General features: G+C 41.7%; 3 protein-coding genes across 5 annotated transcripts in view; 1 reads left to right on the plus strand and 2 right to left on the minus strand.

Moving 5' to 3' along the window:
• Positions 1–5,194, minus strand: part of LOC147256884 (uncharacterized) — a 9,653-nt gene extending 4,459 nt beyond the window's left edge. Inside the window, exons 1-6 of the mRNA XM_086210535.1 lie at positions 4,864–5,194; positions 4,695–4,773; positions 2,104–2,427; positions 1,269–1,376; positions 1,045–1,161; positions 4–111 (exon numbers count right to left, since the gene is read on the minus strand). Coding sequence (XP_086066661.1) covers positions 4–111; positions 1,045–1,161; positions 1,269–1,376; positions 2,104–2,427; positions 4,695–4,773; positions 4,864–4,931 — 804 coding nt within the window. The 5' untranslated portion in view covers positions 4,932–5,194. The remainder of the gene's footprint in view (positions 1–3; positions 112–1,044; positions 1,162–1,268; positions 1,377–2,103; positions 2,428–4,694; positions 4,774–4,863) is intronic.
• A 753-nt stretch (positions 5,195–5,947) lies between these two features.
• pla2g12b (phospholipase A2, group XIIB) lies at positions 5,948–10,944 on the plus strand. The gene is made up of 4 exons (XM_086210541.1): positions 5,948–6,378; positions 7,907–7,995; positions 9,548–9,713; positions 10,125–10,944. The coding sequence occupies exons 1-4, from the start codon at positions 6,015–6,017 to the stop codon at positions 10,241–10,243; spliced, it is 738 nt and encodes a 245-aa protein (XP_086066667.1). The 5' UTR covers positions 5,948–6,014; the 3' UTR covers positions 10,244–10,944.
• Positions 8,731–18,647, minus strand: LOC147256886 (uncharacterized). Of its 3 annotated transcripts, XR_015117530.1 has the most exons (7): positions 18,034–18,647; positions 17,489–17,935; positions 17,190–17,318; positions 15,076–16,653; positions 12,495–12,569; positions 9,432–12,087; positions 8,740–8,926 (listed from the first exon to the last, which is right to left on the minus strand). XR_015117530.1 is itself a non-coding variant. In XM_086210538.1 (6 exons), exons 2-6 carry the CDS (start codon positions 17,891–17,893, stop codon positions 12,080–12,082), a joined length of 2,199 nt encoding a protein of 732 aa, XP_086066664.1. In that variant the 5' UTR covers positions 17,894–17,935; positions 18,034–18,647; the 3' UTR covers positions 8,731–12,079. The 3 variants fall into 3 exon arrangements, 2 of the variants coding, with proteins under 2 accessions (XP_086066664.1, XP_086066663.1); XM_086210538.1 differs by having other exon boundaries at positions 8,731–12,087; positions 12,491–12,569; XM_086210537.1 differs by having other exon boundaries at positions 8,735–12,087.
• Positions 18,648–19,055: the final 408 nt, after the last annotated feature.

The following is a 19,055-nucleotide window of genomic DNA, read 5'->3' on the forward strand; positions in this document are numbered from 1 at the left end:
TACGTCATCCAGTAATTTCTCCGTGACGTCATTAAGTGGATCGTGGGAAAACCTGCAATGGTCACCGTTAGAACAGTTTCCTCTTCTATGGAAAAACTTGCAGGGGAAGGAATGTGCAGATGAGTAAAGGATATAACTAGAAGGGTGTCATCATGCTGACAGGCAAACATACATGGTGACAAAACATTTGTTACTCTCTGCATGAATTTGGGCCAGAATCACAGCTAAATTGCACCTTTGCTTTTTTGCCTGCAGGTGTGGTTAGTTTTCACAACGTACCAACTTTTTGGGAAATGAACTCTTTGTCCATCCTCTTCAGAGCCTGACAGATGGATACCCTTCTCTCTGAGGGCATTAGCTGAGCTGAGACTGCTAGTCAGCTTAGCTTAATGAATGGTAATGGATGGGAAACGTTCCCATAACTGCCAACCAAAAGACATCAAAATGAAGAATCTGTCAGTCCTTAGACGGTTTGATATGAAATCAGGTTCTGCAGTGGTTGTGTGGCAGTGTGGAACCCCACAACATCCAGAAGGTGGCAATATTATGCACCTAAAAGCAATTTGCCAACTGCCATTAAACAACAATCGAGCGGTTGCGACACAAAGTCATGAGATTCCATGCTGATTTACATGTTTGTGTCCTATCAGGACAGGGTTGTACAGCTCGGGATGGTTTACCAGGGGTTACCAAGGGATACCAGGCAGTGATTCGGCTCGGGGAACAGCGGCATGATACAAAGCTAGATGGCAAACTTTAATCAAGTGCTTCCCCCTGATGGTGTCTTCTGGTCTGATCTCCAGAGGCAGGGACTGGCCACCGCAATGTGACATCAGGCTGCTGTTCTCCAAAAGTTGACTCTGGTTCATACTTTTCTAGGGGGTGCCAAGTCAGTTTGAGACTGGCCTTGGTGTGAGACTGGCCTCGGTGTGAGACTGGCCTCGGTGTGAGACTGGCCTTGGTTTCTCACGAGTGTTCCAGCGATACTCACCTCTGCGGTGGCTCTATCACATTAAGACACACATAAAACTAACAACAAAGGATATTGTGCATGTACACGCAGCTCTCTCCTTTTGTGCAAAATCCTTGGACATAAAATTTGCACATTTCTTTGATTAAATTGTTGTAACCCTGAATGTGCTGCAGCTGGCAGCTGTCGCCCTGCGTGAAGGGGAAAAAAGAAGGAGTTATAACATTCACTAAAATTCGTAAGAAATATTGTCACAGAAGTCAGTTGAATTCATTTAGGTGAGATGGAATAAACCTGCCTTGATGCACCTTCCCATAACGAAATGACGGCAAACTAACTGTCCATCCACCAACAAAGCATTCTGGTCCTTAAATTCCTGCGTCATAAACCTGGGGACTCGCACATCCTGAGAGGAAAGATGAGTTTAACAATGACAGATACATTTTTACAGAAGAGTTCCATCTTCATTTGCGGAATTTTTTTGATTACTTTTAGTAGGTGCAGTTATCAAAATATTTGTGTGAAAAATTGTTTAAATGTAATGGATGATGTCGCTTTCACTAAGGGCCCCTCCTACTGTCGCCACAACAAACACACTTTTCAAAATAAAGCAAAAAAAAATTTCAGTTTAATATAATTTTCCAGTTTCAACAAGTTTTGTTAACTAACATCAGTCCTGATCCTAAATATCAAATACTTGTTAATTTGCAGAATTGTACCCTTTCAATCCAAGATTCCTTGGTCAAAATTACACCATTTTTATGAAAACGCAAAAAAAATAAATAAATAAAATTGCAGTGTAAACCAAAGTCAGTTTTACACACAAAAAAAAAAAGGTTTTCCAAAGCTACAAAGATTGTTATCAGCGAATGCAATAGTTACACACACAGTCTCACGCACACTTGTTGAAGAGGCCTAACCAGATACAGTGGGGCCATGTGGTGTACACTACGTATCATAGAAATTTTTAAAGAGCTGAAGTTGAAATTCCAAGATTGTCCCAAAACATGATTGCCAAATTTTAGGCCGTGATCTTTAAAACAGGAGAAATGATCAAAAATTTCAAAATGAAAAGTGTGTCGAAGGCACTCGAAGAGGAACCGTCTACAGACACAGACAAGTGTTTCACTTACCTCCCTGTTGTTACCATGTGTATTTTTATTTCCTCTCGGTCTCCTTGAGGTGATCCTCATTTGGTGGCCTCCCCCTTGACTAGGAGGACCACCTCGGTCCCTCTGCTGATGCTGACGCTGATTTTTCTTCTGCTTCTTTACCTTTTTCCTATTCTGTTTAACTCTGGAGTTCTGGCCATTGTGAGCCGTGGTGTTGTGGGAAGCTTTACAATGGTGGCTCTGCTCCTCATGTTGCTCTCTCCCCGTGTTCTGCATGTGGTAGTTTTTGGCCTTTGAGTCATCATATTTGAAAGATATACGGCTGTCCTGCTGGTAACGTGGCTTCTGTTGGAAAAAAAGAAGAAGAAAAGGATTCATTAAAATCAATGTGCATTCCAAAACGTATCAAATGACCTTTAAACATCTGCCGCGTCCATTCTTCTTTAATGAAGGTAACAGTTTTCATTGTGTTTGGATTATTCACAACACTGATATCTAGAGGTTGACCAATTCATTATCAATACGCACCGGTGGGACGTTCTATAAATGAATCAAATCATCGCATGAAATCAGTTGAGAATGACTCTGAAAGTCGCTGATGGCTCCACAGCCTCTGCCGCTCATAATGCATTTTGCATGGAGGCCATTAGCTTCAAGCTAAATATGCAGGAGGGAAAAAAATTTCTCAGTAAGCCACCATTTCATGAAAAGCATTTTCGGTTTGAAATATGCCAGTATAGCTTTCAAATTTTTTTTTTTATTAATTTAAATAAATAGCAATTAAAAACATACATTACAAAATCAATTAATTTGTGCGACATTTGTGCAGCGCTATTCAAAATAGCAATACTTGTGTTCAGAATGTAAATCCATTCCACTGTAATTCATCTACATTAAAACCTTACAAGTCGTCCAAACCTCAACAACACGCTTCACCGAGCTTACCTTTGGAAGAGCTTGTCAATATCAAGTCAGCGTCTGACTTGTTTCTAAGCATTTAATAAAGATCATTACAGAGGAACTTATTCAGCCTCCTTGTGTGTGACGAATCTACTTTCTGAACTCAGATGTTTCTTGTCATCATCTTCCCAAACCAAGTGTACTGAGCATGAAACTTAATCTTAAATGAGATAACAACGTGTTGTTGTTTTTTTTGTGAGGGTATTTTTGTAGTTACAAAATAGCACAATATTGTGATTTAATTAATTGTGCAGCACTAACTGGAACTGAGTCTGCCTGGATGACATTGTCATGCCTTTGGCATCTCTGCATCGGCTCCCTTTAACATCCAAAGTAGAACATCGGTGCCATCAAGAGTCCATTATTACCCCACTGGAACCCTGAGCTGTCAGACTCCAGGCTGACTCGTGGGTGCAGCGCTTCCAGCTACTGTAGATGGAAGCGTCATCCAGTTAGGGTCTGCTTGACTCTCACAAAGTGTTTCCACATGAGAGTGTGATTCTGTTATAATTTGGTGTCATTAAAAATCAATCTGATGTCAGATATGAGGCAGTTGAGCGACCAGCTGAGTTTTAGAGGACCAATTAGCAATTAAATGTTAGCTTATCGTAGCGGCACAGTGGTGCAGTGGTCAGCACTGTTGCCTCACAGCAAGAAGATTCTGGGTTTGAGTCCCGGCTCGGGCACGGGATCTTTATGTGTGGCGTCTTCATGTTCTCCCTGTTCCTGTGTGGGTTCTCTCCGGGTACTCCAGCTTCCTCCCACAGTCCCAAGACATGCAATTGGGGACGAGGCTGATTGATACTCTAAATCAAGGGTGGGCAACCATGTGCCATGGAGGGCCGTGTGTATCCACGTTTTCCTTCCAACCACACACTTTAACAGGTGATTTCACTGATTAACACTCTTCTGTGGCTGAAGGTGTGTTAATCAGTGGAATCACCTGTTAAAGTGTTTGGTTGGAAGGAAAACCTGCATACACACGGCCCTCCATGGCACATGGTTGCCCACTCTGCTCTAAATTGACCGTAGGTATGAATGTGAGTGTGAATGGTTGTCTGTCTCTATGTGTTGGGCCTGTGATGGACTGGCGACCTGTCCAGGGTGAACCCCGCCTCTCGCCCAAAAGCCGCTGGGATAGGCTCCACTCTTACCCCCCCCCCCCGCGACCCTCAACAGAAATAAGAGGAAGAAAATGGATGGATGGATGGATGCTAGCTCGTTCCCAGAGTGGATGTGCTGAGTAGAAGCATGTATAGACCTGCACCTCCACTAGTCTGGATCATGAGGATACCCATACACATGGCACAGGTCTCATATGAAATTATTTAAAGCGTGTTAACATAATATTTGGGTGTTACTAGTTTGCCAAAGGAAAAAAACGTTTTGTCTATAGTTTAAATAACTTGGACATACAATGCAGCTTTGCATGTAAACTTGGGAAGTGTTCAGATTTTTTTAAAAATCAAATATATGGACTTATGGGTTGTGGAACAATATCAATAAGTTAATATCATACTGCAGTTTAAATGAAATAACTGCAAACACATAATTATTGTTCCTGACTTAGTGAAATAAATGCAGAAAATAGCCATCCTGGGATTTTCAGCTAATGGCGTCAAACATGGAGGAATATTTTGGTTGAAGCTTACCTTGTTGTGGGGGCCACTCTGTCCACCCAGTGCGCCTCTCTTTCTGCCCCTGCCTCGTCTGCCATCGTCAGGCTCTTTACTATGAAAAAGCAACATTAGAGACAGACGAACACAGTGTTCAGAGATGGTACTCGTCACTCTTACACGCCAGTGGCTCAATGTTCTCTACCTGAGTCGAGAGGGGTTTTCAACCCGGTCGAGAGCAGAAAGTCCGGTGAACAGGTTAGCAAAAGCCATTTATCACCAATAAACGCCTTGTGTTAATCCTCACATAGCAATGACTTAAACAGAAAATTAACAAACTTCATTTATCGCCAGCCCTGTGCCGACCGATGTGCGATAACCTTCTGCATATAAACGTAGATAAACAAACGTTGGTCTCGCCTTTTCACGTTAATATACTTTAATATCAAAGTTTTATATGGCCCTGAAGTGACAGCAGAACTCTTCGTATATGAGCTCACGTTTTGGTTTCCTCTACTTCCGTGTTTGATATATACGTCACATCCCTGGACTGTACCAACACATACGGAGGGGGAGCAATTTATTAGTCGTAGCGTCAACTACTGGTGGTGGATTGTTGTTGTTTTAGGTACATTTGGTTGTCTTTGGAAGACCTGAGTACATTTTTTTTTTAAAGGTAAGCCTTTAGTATAAAATGCTTTTAATTTAGCCTGCGACATTGGTCTAGAGAAAGTAACTCACCCTCTGATTATCACGACCCATTTCGGACCACAAGTTTACAGAATTCAAATAAATGTTTCAGAATCTGTTGATTTGATAATAAAACTGAGTAAATTAAATATCCTCTGAACACAATAATTTCCAACGTCAGTCCAAGAATACTGGAAAGCCTATATATTCGCCGAAATTCAGTGAGGCACCCCTGTGTTATGGGACAGATGGAGGAAATGTTAAAGTCCGTGTAAAGTAACAAGATCCTTTTCAGATTTTTGTTTTCAGAATACACATGGCTACTATTACCTTGCTTTTCCTTAAGAATTTTACTGATAGGCATGGCTAAACACACACACACACTCACACACTCTGAGGTAGATTCTCCTGGAGTGATTTTCAGAGGCCAGGTAGCAGGGCACAATGAGATGCTCTCTAAATTTGCGTGTTGTGTTGTGATTCAGTATGAAAATAATGGGATTACATCTAATCTAATCCCCATGACTGAATGGTGAACAAGAATGGTGCTTCTCATTAATCAGTTGGAATAATAAAAGCTCAGACACACTCTAATGACAAGATAGAGGCTGGACTTTGTTCCTCCACATATGAGGCCGTCCCAGTGTCTGGCTCAAAGTTCAGGTCATGATAGGCAGTGTCAGAGCTACCTCTGTGAGTGTGTTTGTGTTTTTCCTCAGTGTCCGAACCCTAAGTCTGTTCTCGTTGAACTGTCTGAGCAGCAAAATGACCCGCTGGACCCTTTTTGCTCCCCTTCTGCTTCTCTTCATCCACAATGTTGTGTGTCAAGAAACTGAGGACCCAGCAGCTGGTACACAACCACCACCACCTCCAGAGCCGGCTGCCAATGGCGCACAAGGAGCAGAAGAGGACCAGGATTGGGGGCTGAACTCTCTGAGAGGCAGCTTCGAGGCAGTCAGTGGTTACTTTGACTCAATGTTGGAGTTTATGGGGGGACGTGATGGAGTATGCCAGTTCCGCTGTCGATATGGTAAGTTGGTTCAAACCCATAAATTTTATGAAGCAGATGTGTTTAAAAGTTTGCAGAATTTCATCTTCAAGGTACTATTTGTGACATTGCAAATATGGTAGTGCCTCATTTTTTTTAGATCCATATTTCCTCCATTTAAATAAAAGGCAACACATGAGCAGAAAGTGAGGTTGTATATCCCCATTTTAGAAACTAGCAAATGGTCTTTGGCATCAGAAGATGGTGAAGCTCTCACTTAACAAATCATTTTACACTCCAACATTCACCTACAAGGTTTGGATAGTGACTGACAGACTTGGATGGAGGACACAAGCAGCTGTGACTGGGCTGGGCTTAGAGCAGAGGGAGCTGCTTGTCATTAGAGTGTGTCTGAGCTTTTATTATTCCAGCTTCCCTCTACCATGACTCACTATCGCTTCTTGAGGTGCTATGTGGTATTACAAGATGGCAACAAATCAGCACTAGTTTGTTTGCATACTCACCAACAGTACCTTTAACTCAAGAGATCCATCCATTTTCTTCCGCTTATTCCTATTAAGGATTGCCGGGGGGGGGGGGGGGGGGCTGGAGCCTATCCCAGCGGCTACAGGTGAGAGGCGGAGTGCACCAGTCCATCGTAGGGCCAACATAGAGAGACAGACAACCATTCATACCGACTGTCAATTTAGAGTATCAATCAGCCTAGTCTCCATTCACATGTCTTTGGACTGTGGGAGGAAGCTGGAGTACCAGAGAGAACCCACACAGGAACAGGGAGAACATGGAGACACAGAAAGATCCTGTGCCCAAGCCGGGACTCAAACCCGGAACCTTCTTGCAGTGAGGTGGCAGTGCTGACCATTGCACCACCGTGCAGCCTCTTACTGAAGAGATGGATTACAATTTTCTCTTAAAATGGATAAAAGAAGTTGACCCTCAAAGGTTTCAAATGTTTCTTTTTTTTCTAGTTTAGAAGTCCTGTGTTCAAGTTGACCCAGTGAAGAATGAAAGTTGCCTGCAAGAGAAAAAGTTAAGAAAAGTTCTGTTAACAGACACTGAGTACTGTCCACGTGTCCACTATCAAACAGCACCTCCAATCAAAAGGGTTAAAATTATATTTTTGCACAAGGACTCTCCACATTAGCTGACATTATACAGCAGAGCAGTGACAAGATAATAAAGACAGGCCGCATTGATAACATTAGGAATCTCTTAAATGCAACGGCTTAAAATGATTTAAACATGTGCTCATCCATAAAAGCACTTGTTGATTTACTGATGCTAACATTGTAAATTAGCGTACTTATCATCGCTGTTATCATGCGGGAGGGAGCCTGGATGTGGTCTTTGACCTCGACCTGGGAGGGGACGTTTCATGTGGTGACTGAGCCCTCAAATAGCAGTAGATAAACTTAAAAACGGCAACCTTTGTTTGTCTATGTGCAATCAGGGATCTAGTTGTAACTCCCATGATTATCAAAGTCCAGCACCTCCACAGTGAGTTGTTGTGAAACATAATCAGCATGTGACATGTTGCTTTGCTCCTCAGGAAAAGATCCCATCCCTCGTCCTGGGTACCAGATGCCTGAACCTGATGGATGCGGCGCCTACTTTTTTGGTCTTCCTGTTCCAGAGGGGGTAGGCTTCGGTTTTCTCACTAGAACTTGTGATTGATAATGATGTCAAATGCTGAAAGGACGTTCCTGTAAACTGCAAACATCATTAGTAAGGGACATCATTGGGGATGTTTCCTTAACCTCAATATCTTAAAAAAAAAAAAGCCTGGTGCACACAAGAATCTCTGCTCAGCTCCAACGTCAAGCTTAATACAATGAGACCATTCATCTTTACGTGAACCAAATCGGCACATTTTTTAATTAATTGCTAATGTTTGGTCGAGTCAAAATGTGTGCCATGAAAAGACTCGATTGGCAACTTTCTAAATCATGGAAACATAATATATAATAAAAAAATCCACCTCATTTTACTGCAAATTTCAGTCACTCAATTTACTAAAAAATTTTTTTTTTAGGAGCAGCCAGCCTCCAAAACATAGAATCCTAAAACTCAGAAGTAAGTTTTGGGAAGTCATGTAAATCTGGTTCCTTTGTCTTAAAAGTTGATGCAATGTCTGAAATACTTTTTAATGCCTGCAATAGTCGGTGGTGCTCAATTAACAAACATATCTTAACATTTTGTTCTATGAAATAATACATACGGGCAATGATCTCTTTATAAAATGACAGTGGCCACGTAGAGGTCACCGTTGGTTCATAGGGATAATGTCAGCTTTTTACCTCTAACAATTGCATTTATACTTTAAAAATAATAAAAGCTGTGTTCCGGTTTCAGATTATCTTCCTCAAAAATGTAATTCTCACAAAAGTTTTGTTGGGCAGAGTTTATTTTTTTTTGCCAATAATCCAAATTCAGTGTCAAAATCCCACTGGCCTTTGGTTGAAGGATGCTAACTTCCAGACTGGTCAACCAAAATATGTCGTCCTTGCTGATCTCATACCAGGCTGGGTCCTTCTGACCCTCTCGCTCAGCACGCTGGACCAGACTTTAGCTGTGTGATAACCAAAAGTCGAGTGATAAATGTGACTGCCTGATAAAATCCAAGCTTTTACAGACATCTTGGTCACTACACTGTATAACACCACTCAAAATTGTACTGAATACACTGACAGTGCTTATGTCATTACCACTGTAACCTAAATATATACAACTGATTAATTACCACTTCATTCAACTTCGGATTATTTTCTAGTTTGCTTTTCAGACTCTCTTTTCTGAACTTTACCTGCCGTCACTGAAAGGTCTCTCAGCCTGCTAAATTCAAATTAAAGCAACATGCGCAGACGTCTGGAACTGTAATCACCCAGCAGCACGGGTAAAAATACCACGCTTTCATTGATAGTAACTCCAAAGATATGCCAGTCACGTGTTTGCTGGACACTGGCTCCTATAGTCTCATCCACACAAATCGCTTACTCTGAAAATATTCACGTAATTCAACAATTTCATGCCTAAAAGTTATGAAAGAAAACCCCACTCTCCTACATCAGACGAACCTCCGTTGTTCCTCCGCTTTTTAGTTACTTTTGTAGAAACTCTGCCAACATTTGGCAAAATAATGGCAGTTGCAGTGTGAAGCAAAGTCCTGACTCCTCGTGTTGTTGTGTTCCAGATGGACATGGGCATCCCTGCCATGACCAAGTGTTGCAATCAGCTGGACATGTGTTACGACACCTGCGGTTCTAACAAGTACCGCTGTGACTCCAAGTTCCGCTGGTGCCTCCACAGCATCTGTTCGGACCTCAAGAAAAGCCTCGGCTTTGTGTCAAAGGTTGAAGGTTGGTATCCTGTTAAGGTTGACTTAGTCATGCCCTCATTTAATGGGCCCCTTCCCATTTTCCAGTTTATCTTCACCTTCAGATTTACATTTTTAAAATTGAAAATAAATAAATAAATACAATAAAAAAATTAAAAACAAAACAAAACACCAGATATAAAAGGAAATTATCAAAACTGCAAAATAAATTTAAGGTGAATGCAAAATACTTCAAAACAAAGTTTGTGTAATATCATTACATCTTACATGAAAAAAATATTTAAAAAGAAATCCGAGATCTATGAACTGATGGATTTACAACTCTCGCCTCAGTGTTTGGATCCTAGCATTTCACTGGCCCAGGACTTTGGGTTCCTGTACACCCCGTTGATTTATGTACTGACTCCTGTCTGACGTCATGTCCTCTTTTCAGCGTGTGAAACGGTGGCCGACACCCTGTTCAACACGGTGTGGACGCTGGGCTGCCGACCCTACATGAACAGCCAGAGAGCTGCGTGCTACTGTCAAGGAGAAGAGAAAGATGAACTTTAGACTGTAACTCCATCCTATTTATGCTTCAGCTACAGTGATGGTGCTCTGAGGCACGGCCTTGGGAAAAAACTGTTGGGTGACCACTTGAGTAACTTATTTAAAAGGTTCTTGTCTGGATTTTGTTTGAAGAAGTTAAATTTGGACATTATTTTTTTAGATGGAACCGCCCACAGTGCTGGGAGCCACACTGACCAGTAGAGGTGCGCCAATATATCATCGCTAGCACCACGGAGACATTTTTAATCATAATTTATGCTGTGCTAAAGAACACTTCACACATTTTAGTAGGGATTTTTAAAAATCTGTTTTTGGAATTTCACCTGGGTTCCTTCAATATGTCGAATACACTCTGTACAAAATCACTGCACACCTGGATCCCTAAAGACTTTTTATCCCAAAAACTCCCAATAAAAAGTAACATTTTTGGCCAATTTGACCCCACCAAAATATCCATATTTCACCATTACTAGTTTGAGTTAATTTATTTTGATGTAAGGATGTATTATCACCAATATTACTGGTGTCAGCTATGACATCACACAAAACAAGCGCACCTCTAGACTGACATATCAGGCACACCTTAGTGATCAATTAACTGATTACGCGGGGGTGGGCTCTATCTTTACTCCAGCATTTTCTTGGCTCAGCTGAATTTTTTTTTTTTAGTGCCATGTAAATAAACAAATGCAAAAAAAAAACAACTACATGTTTGTGTCTTCCTTAAAATGGGAGGATGTCTGCAAAATAGTGTTGTGAGTGTAATAAACTGCCTAAATACACACATACGAATGGGCCAGATGTTAAGTGTTAAAATCCAATAAGAGTCGATTTTTAAAAATTCCACGCCAAAATAATACCGTGACTCTGACAACGCTAAGCATGATTACTACACAACACAAACAGGAAGTTACAGCAACATTTCAGCAGCCCAAACAGGAAATTACACCAAAGTTAGACTTTCAGATACAGCAGTTGAAAAAGACACTGAGATGATGCATTTCTTCTTCTGTAAGTTCTAAATGTTTTGTTTTGAAATGCGCTGGTTAAAGACGTAAAACTCCTCTTTACAACACAAAGGAAATGTCCTGCGGTAACTATCTTATCACCCTTGGGACACTCGACTGCATGAATACATGCATCTGAAACACATAAACATTTGCCAGTCCAATTACTGAATTAAAGGGTCTCAATCCTCTCACTGCATAGAGACAACCTGACATAATCCTGAAAACAAATGGGTGCTGGGATTGTTTCAAAAACGAAGGACACTTGATATATTTCCCTGACCAAAAGAGAAGGTTGCCGACTTCGACCATTGCAGCTCCGTGGTGCTTCTGAAATGCTCATTTATGCCCCAACAAAACTGGAAGGATGAAAAATATTCGTCACTGGTATTCAAGCAGTCATTCTCCAGTACAGGCTGGTTTTCAGCTAACCTGGAGCTAAATTACTGTGGAAATAGTAAATAAATTTATAATAATAACTTAAAAAAAAAATCAAGACAGGAACAATAATTAGTGGATAAAATATACTTCATCAAAAGTAAGGCGGAGCCTGCATTTATTTTCTTAGTCAATTTTACACCGGGTGTAGAGGCTGAATACAAACGGGAAAGTGCTGTAGCAACAGTCAGAGAAATGTAGACCTGGAAGAAGCTTTAAAAAAAAAAAAAAAAACTGCCTTTACAAAAATATACTTTTGTAGAAGATACCGTTTACTTATTAAGGGTCTAAGGATAATCAGGAAACAATCCAGAAATGAAACCAAAGTGTGTCAATAATAAAGTAGAACATCAGGTCAACATGATCTGTTGAGGCACACCAGGTTCTTCACACATCAAAGGTCTGTGCAGAGAGAAGAAGAAGAACAAGTAAATACCCACGTGACCAAATGACAGTTGATTGAAGGTTACACTTAAATCGTCCTGAAAATTCCATGCATTTCAATTATTGCAATTCAACTAAGTACATCTGTATACTGCTCTTAACCATTTATTGTTACGTGTTGGTAGAAAACAAAATTCAGTCAAGATGTCATAAATGGTGAAAAAAACATCCAATGTTTTCCCTGAAGATCAGAATTTAGAACAAAAATTCATGTTTTTTCCCCTTGTAAATACAAAATTCCTGTGAAACAAACAACAAAGCTGCTGACATTTATATGACTGGAGTGCTTAAACAGATATGGTCCCAAACAGGAACATTTCTCAAGTTTCCAGATCTCCATCCTTGATGTCCTGTCACTTACTTACTTCAGCCTGTGCATCGGGGCGGGGATTTGGCTGGCTGGGGGGCTTTTTCTTCACCATCTGGTTAAAGGCTTCCAGCTAAAAGTTAGCATTAGAAAGTATTGATTGGAAAGATTGATGATTCTAACGTCGTGACAACCTCCAGACACGTTTTACAAGAAGGAAATAACATTACATGAAATAATTTACATTTAAATCACAGTATTAACATTTCATTGTTAGTAGTGCAGCAATAACAACACAAATACCAAATGAAAAAGACACATGCTCTTTATAGAAAAAAAAAAATCATCTCCAACTACAAAGTTCAAGAATTTTTACACCTAGGCTATTATTTTCCAGTCAAATTTGGGTGTAAATAATTGATTTGAGCAAAAAGGATAACAACCAGTCCAAATTTAGACAAAACCCTCTGGGCTCTAATTTTTTCCCTCTGGGGATCCTTCACAGGCCTGTTCACTAGAGGGGTTTGTTTATGCTACTGACAGGCTCAGACTGTTCTTCTGACAGCTCTGACCCACTGGACCGACACTTTTGGTCAATGTCTGACTGAACACACTGGATGAGCGGGGGGAGCCACCACTGAGAAAAGTCCCTCTGATTGGCTGGTCAGTTTTAGCGAATTAGAACATGAAGTGGACCTGGCCTCTCTTCATCTGGGGACTTAACTCCACCTACAACATTCTAATCCCATATATTCTTGATTTGAAGCAGCTGTCCCATGAAACAACACGAGAGGAATTTGATAATGTGCTTTGTTGCACTGTTCTCCATGATTCTCTGTTTGAATCATGGCTGCAGACTACTGCCACCTGCTGGTATGTACAGTTACTTACATTGGAGAAAAAAAATAAATTTATTGGCTGACAAAATCAGGCATCTTATCATATCACATTGTATATGAACTAGGTTTGGCTGGTAAACCTCAGTAATAGGTTCCCCTATAGCAGCAATAAGAACATTATCCATCTATCCATTTTCTATACAGCTTATCAGTTAAGGGCTGGAGTCTATCCCAGCTGACATTGGGCGAGAGGTGGGGTTCACCCTGGACAGGTCAACAGTTTGTCGCAGGGCCATCAGGAGCAATGGAGGGCTCAGTATCTTGCTTAAGGATACTTCGACATGGTCACCAGAGGAAATGAGGATCGAACCGGCGAACCCGCGGTTGCTGGACAGCCACTCTACCTCTGAGCCATGCTGCCCCTAAAGAACATTATATAGCAGGGGTGGGCAACCATGTGCCATGGAGGGCCGTGTGTATGCAGGTTTTCCTTCCCACCAAACACTTTAACAGGTGATTCCACTGATTAACACTCTTCTGTGGCTGAAGGTGTGTTAATCAGTGGAATCACCTGTTGAAGTGTTTGGTTGGAAGGAAAACCTGCATACACACGGCCCTCCATGGCACATGGTTCCCCACCCGTTATATAGTATTAAATTCAAATCCCACATTTTGTTGTGTTTCTTTGAAGTAATTACCACCAAAACCTACATGAGCAAACCCAGAGCCTGCTCCCTCTCCGGGACAAACAGCCAATCAAATCATTGGTAATGTAGCACCCGACGAGTGACTGCAATGACGTCTGCTGCACAGCCAAAGTGAAATGACAGAAACTTTGAGAACATACAACAATATCAGTGCAGACTAGGGCTCTCAACGGATACTCAAAAATTGTTGAAAAAGAAACATCAATGTGAAAATTAATATTCAAAATTTGAAGTCAGTAGCACCAGTTCACTCCCAGGTCAGTCCTCTACCATCACGTGACCTCCTGCTGGTCTATTGAGTTCTGGTGGTAGCCTGAGCTGCTACATTCTCTGAATGCATGACAGTCAGGAATCACATGCACTCACTGGCTTATCCGACGTGTGAATGTCACAAGAGCACAACCCAACAGCAGCTAATGAGACACCGAGAGAGGATCTGCACCCTAAGCCGTCTGAAAAGCCCCACCAGGGAATACTTGACATCTTAGCAAGTCAACGTTCAGAGATCAAAACAAAGTTGTATGGATGTTATGTACCTAAGTATCGCTCGCATTTACAGACAGAGGTGCAGACACAGCTTGGCTCAATGCAAACTTGAAATCAGGAGATGATGCAGAAAGTGGTTAAATTCAACCCTATTTTTCTCCTTCTCAGTATTAAATATCATCAAAAATGATAGTGTGTGTGCGTGTGTATGTGTGTATACATAAACGCATATATGTACATACATACATACATACATACATACATATGTATACACACATATACACAAATTTATATAACAATATAAATTTTCATCATGGTATAAGAAGATGGCGACCCAAAACATGCTAAGTATAGCATTATATATATAAGTATAGCATACATCTGCAGTCGTGTTAAAGCAAAAATATCCCATTTTAGATCTCCAAATACTCTAGGAAAGTTAAAGAGCCAACCATTTCCCAGGTAAACAGCAGCAGGAGTTAACGGTGTCTAAAAATACATACAGGCATAGTCAATCAGAGAACATGTAGCAGGTCTACCTATGGCCACCTGTGAGCGCTCCAATGAGACTGATTAGCAAACTAAAAAAAAAAAACACTTCACCTACCGTTTTTTTCAGGTTTGCCTTTACTTCCTCCTCTGTCTGGGGCCGCTTTTCCTCCTCAGCTTTGGAGGTCTCTTCAATACCCAGTTGACCCGCCTGCACAGCGGCTCTCAATTGGTATTTCTGCTGTTTCATTAATTTCTTGCAATTTTGCCTGCGAACAAGCCTTTTCTTACGCAAAGTCACCGAATTTCTCCTCCTTTTCCTCTTGCTAGAATTTGTAAGTATCTTTATACAACTCGCATTTGACTGCTTGGTGGTGATGACCTGCAGGCAACGTGGACCAGATAATGAGCCAAACTGGCCTTCACTCTTGGAAAGGTCTGGATTCACAAGCAAGTTAAAGTCTTCAAACCCTTCAAACACAGGCCTGACTGGGCCAACCCTTTTAGAGGCCATGGAAGGGTCGGCAAAGTGATGATAGGTGTGCTGTGGATACAGGCAATTGCTGGAAAAAAAAGGAGGAGGATAGGCACCCTCAGAAGGAGGATAGGCACCCTCAGAAGGAGGATAGGCACCCTCAGCATATGTCCAGTAGCAGTCTGTGGCACTGAGGCTGTAGGTGCCATTGTGGGAGGCAGAATACTGAGGCAAACTCGAACCTGATGAGGCAGGGGAAGAAACAGGGTCATACTGTGGATAGGGTTGTTGATGAGAAAAGGTTTCTGTTGAGTCTCTTCCATCTCTTTGGCTGACCACGGGTCGATGTGCTTGTCTGTCATACTGGCTGCCATCTTGGCACTTCAGTAAATCTTTGCTAATGTCTCTGCGTTCACATGATGTCCTTCGTTCTCGGGACTTCCTGGAGCTTCTCCAGTGGGAGTGCTGTCTGCGAAAGTGGCTGGAACTACAGTTTCTGGAGGTTGAATGTGAGGACGAGGAAGAGTGGGAAGAGGAAGAGGAGGAGGAAGAAGAGGAGGAGGAGGGGGGGGAGGTACTGTCATGTCTACGAGAGCCTGTCTGACGAGCCTTCTGCTCATCTCTGCTGTCTGCCTTCATTCTGGTTTCAGCCTTCTTCCCATACAGCCTCTCCTGAGTCCGATCTGCCAGTTTGCTCACCTCATCCATCTCAAGGCTCAAGCCCAGACTTTTCAGGATGTTGTGGAGCTGTTCATGCTGCACTTCAATCTTCGGTTTTTCTTGTTCTTCATTATTTCTCTTCTTCACTGCCAGGGGAGACTTAGATTGATGACTGGAGCCCAAACAGTAGATTCCTTTGTCATTATCCTCCTCCTCGTCATCACCTGGCAGGGAGTGTTTCTCACTGAGGGATTGGTGAGGCGTTTGAGGTTCAGTCCTCTTCACGCCACTGTTCTCTGGCTGCAGGGTTCGGCTGTCCAGTTGCTGGGTTTTGCTGCTAAAGGGCTGATCTGACCTGCTCTCAAAAGCAGGCAGCTGACTATCGAGGGGCTTCTCTCCTGATGGAAGGTCCCCACCATTGTCATTGACAATCCGACTGAGCATGTCAATGTCAACTCCTTTATTGAGCAAGCTGAGGAAACGCTGAAAACCTTTGTTGACAGTGCTCTGGCTCTGGACTGGTGATGGAACACTGGGAAGAAGCGGTGTGACATCAGGGACCTGGCAAAGTCACATATAGATACGAGCTCTTAAAACGCTGATAAAACACAGACTAGTCCATCAATCTGTGTTTTTCTCTCTCTCTCAACACTGATTCCAGAACTCAGGATTCATTTCTGCAGGCCAGTTATTGATCCACACACTAAAACTATTATAAAGCTTCCCCATAGTTCTTATTTATGCCTAAAGAAAGAATTTTCCTTCAGTTTAACATTTGGATTAACCGAACAATCTATGTATCTGCACTGTACGTGTACTGTTTTGTAGGAGTAACATCTGTTGACAATTGAGTGAAAGTGAAGTAAATAATTTCTGTGACGAATTTGTGAGGAATTGGGAATTTTGAGAGGAGACTGATGGATGTGTGATGAAATCTTTTTTTAAATTAAATAAATGCACTGACTGAAGTGTAAATTCCTACGCATTTTCAAATCCCCATACATACTAAGCAGGTGGAAATGGAGATATGGCTGTGTGCTTCTGGACAGCTCCGGTCCCAGTTTTGTAATAAGTCATGGTACATATAGATTACAAACCTTGCTTTTAGTTCCACAGGGCTGTCTACATTGCTGCCTCATCACAGCTTTCACTCTGAGTTTCAGGGGGTGGTCTTCCAGTAGCACAAGATCTCTGTTCACATTCGAGCTCACTCTCCCTCTGGGTGACTGGAGCAGAGAGGTTTCAGTGGAAAGAGGAAACAATGCAATACATAAGTGGAAATCTCTGCACAGTGCTTGTATCATCTACAGATAGTAGGACATAACTTTTTTTATTTACATTCTCAACAAAATCTCAGGATATCAAACAGCTGGGTGAGAATCATTCAACTACTTACGTTTGACAGACAGCTGAAAGAATGTCGCTGCAGCAAAATCATCTTCACCCTGTCTCGAAGAGCTGCACTTTTGCGTGTTGCCAGCTGTTCATTACAGTCTGCTGTCGTCTCTATGAGTTCAATTTTCTTCAAAGCAATTGCAGCTTTCTTACATAATATTCGATCCTCTATCTCTTTAAGTTCTTTCCTTTTCCTCGTCAGCTCTGGGTCCCCCTCATCTATTAACAGAGGTTCTCCATCCGGATCCTCATCCTCTGTTTCCTTAGTGTTCAGGTTACTGGAAGAAGGGCAGAGAGACTTCCTCTCCACATTCCCATCCTTGCTGTTATAAAGACCACTCTGGTAATTTGGGTCTTGGTTTCTTGCCAGTCTTTGAAGAGTATTTTTCCAGTCAAGTGGATTCATTTTTCAGACGGTCTGTCTTGTTTGAACTCTGCAACTTACATTCTACAGAAGAAGTAGAAACAGTGTTGGTACAGGATTGTGAATTCATTTGCACAAACTCTGCAGAATGTCATTTGAACCACAGTAGAATAGTTCCTTACCTTGCAATGTCTAGCACCAGGATGCCTCCAGGACACCCTCCACCTAACTAAGCTGTTTTGGCACACTAATCTATGTTCAGTCACACATATATTAGCTTACGGGTCTATTCAAGAATGCTAGTTCATGAATACGTTACACAACTTTAAATACACGTTACGACACAACAAAATATCGCTTTGGTAAGCCTCAAAGACATCAAATCCTTGAGTCCTGTTTCACAATAGCTTAGCTTGGTAAGTGTTTGCTGGTCAAAACGAGCCCTTCTGTCATACTGCTGAAGAAAATATATCTTTAGCCTAGCATTTTTTTCAACGAACTACTTGGAGTCTCAAATATATAGATATATAAAAAACTGGGCTGTGGCAAGGGTTAGAAACACTAAGTTACAACCGAGACTGAACAACCTGAGCCACACAACACAACCCCAACGTTTCAGCGGAGTTGACTTGCTGGTAGCGCCGCCTGCTGGATGGAGGACCTCTTCTGTTTTTAATCGCAGCTGCCATCAGCTGCCTCTGACAGACGTTACGTTCTGTCCTTTTTAGCCAATAAATAAAACCAGTGAAACGAAATGTTTATCTACTGCTACCCACAGACCGTGTCCAGAGTGCTATCACCACAGGATTGCTTTGTGATGCATTTATGGACTGATAATCAACACGCAACATGATAAAGATGGTGTATAAATTGTTCAAATCTCCTCAGCAAGAGAACTCGAAATTGGTTTTATTATTTAACAAAGTTAAATGTATCATAGTCTTCTCTTTTTTGTCCAAGAACAGGTCTACACCATCCTACTTTTAGGGTCACTCGAAGGTAAATGAAAAGTAGCCTTTCTTAACCCCACGTGAAGCAACTGGCTTTTCAAGCAAATAAAGGTTTGGAAATATGAGAGGCAATGCAGATCCTAGCCAGTACAAGGTGCTCCTTAAGAGACGTAAATTCTTGTGATGGAAAGTAGACTTTTCCAGGGAACTTTTTGAAAAAACGTAGGTAACCCTGTTTGAGCCATTTACCCAAG

The sequence above is a fragment of the Aulostomus chinensis genome, chromosome 8, assembly GCF_037954235.1.
Source record: "Aulostomus chinensis isolate RoL2024-O1b breed Wild chromosome 8, RoL_Achi_v1.0, whole genome shotgun sequence".
Classification (NCBI taxonomy): Eukaryota; Metazoa; Chordata; class Actinopteri; order Syngnathiformes; family Aulostomidae; genus Aulostomus; species Aulostomus chinensis.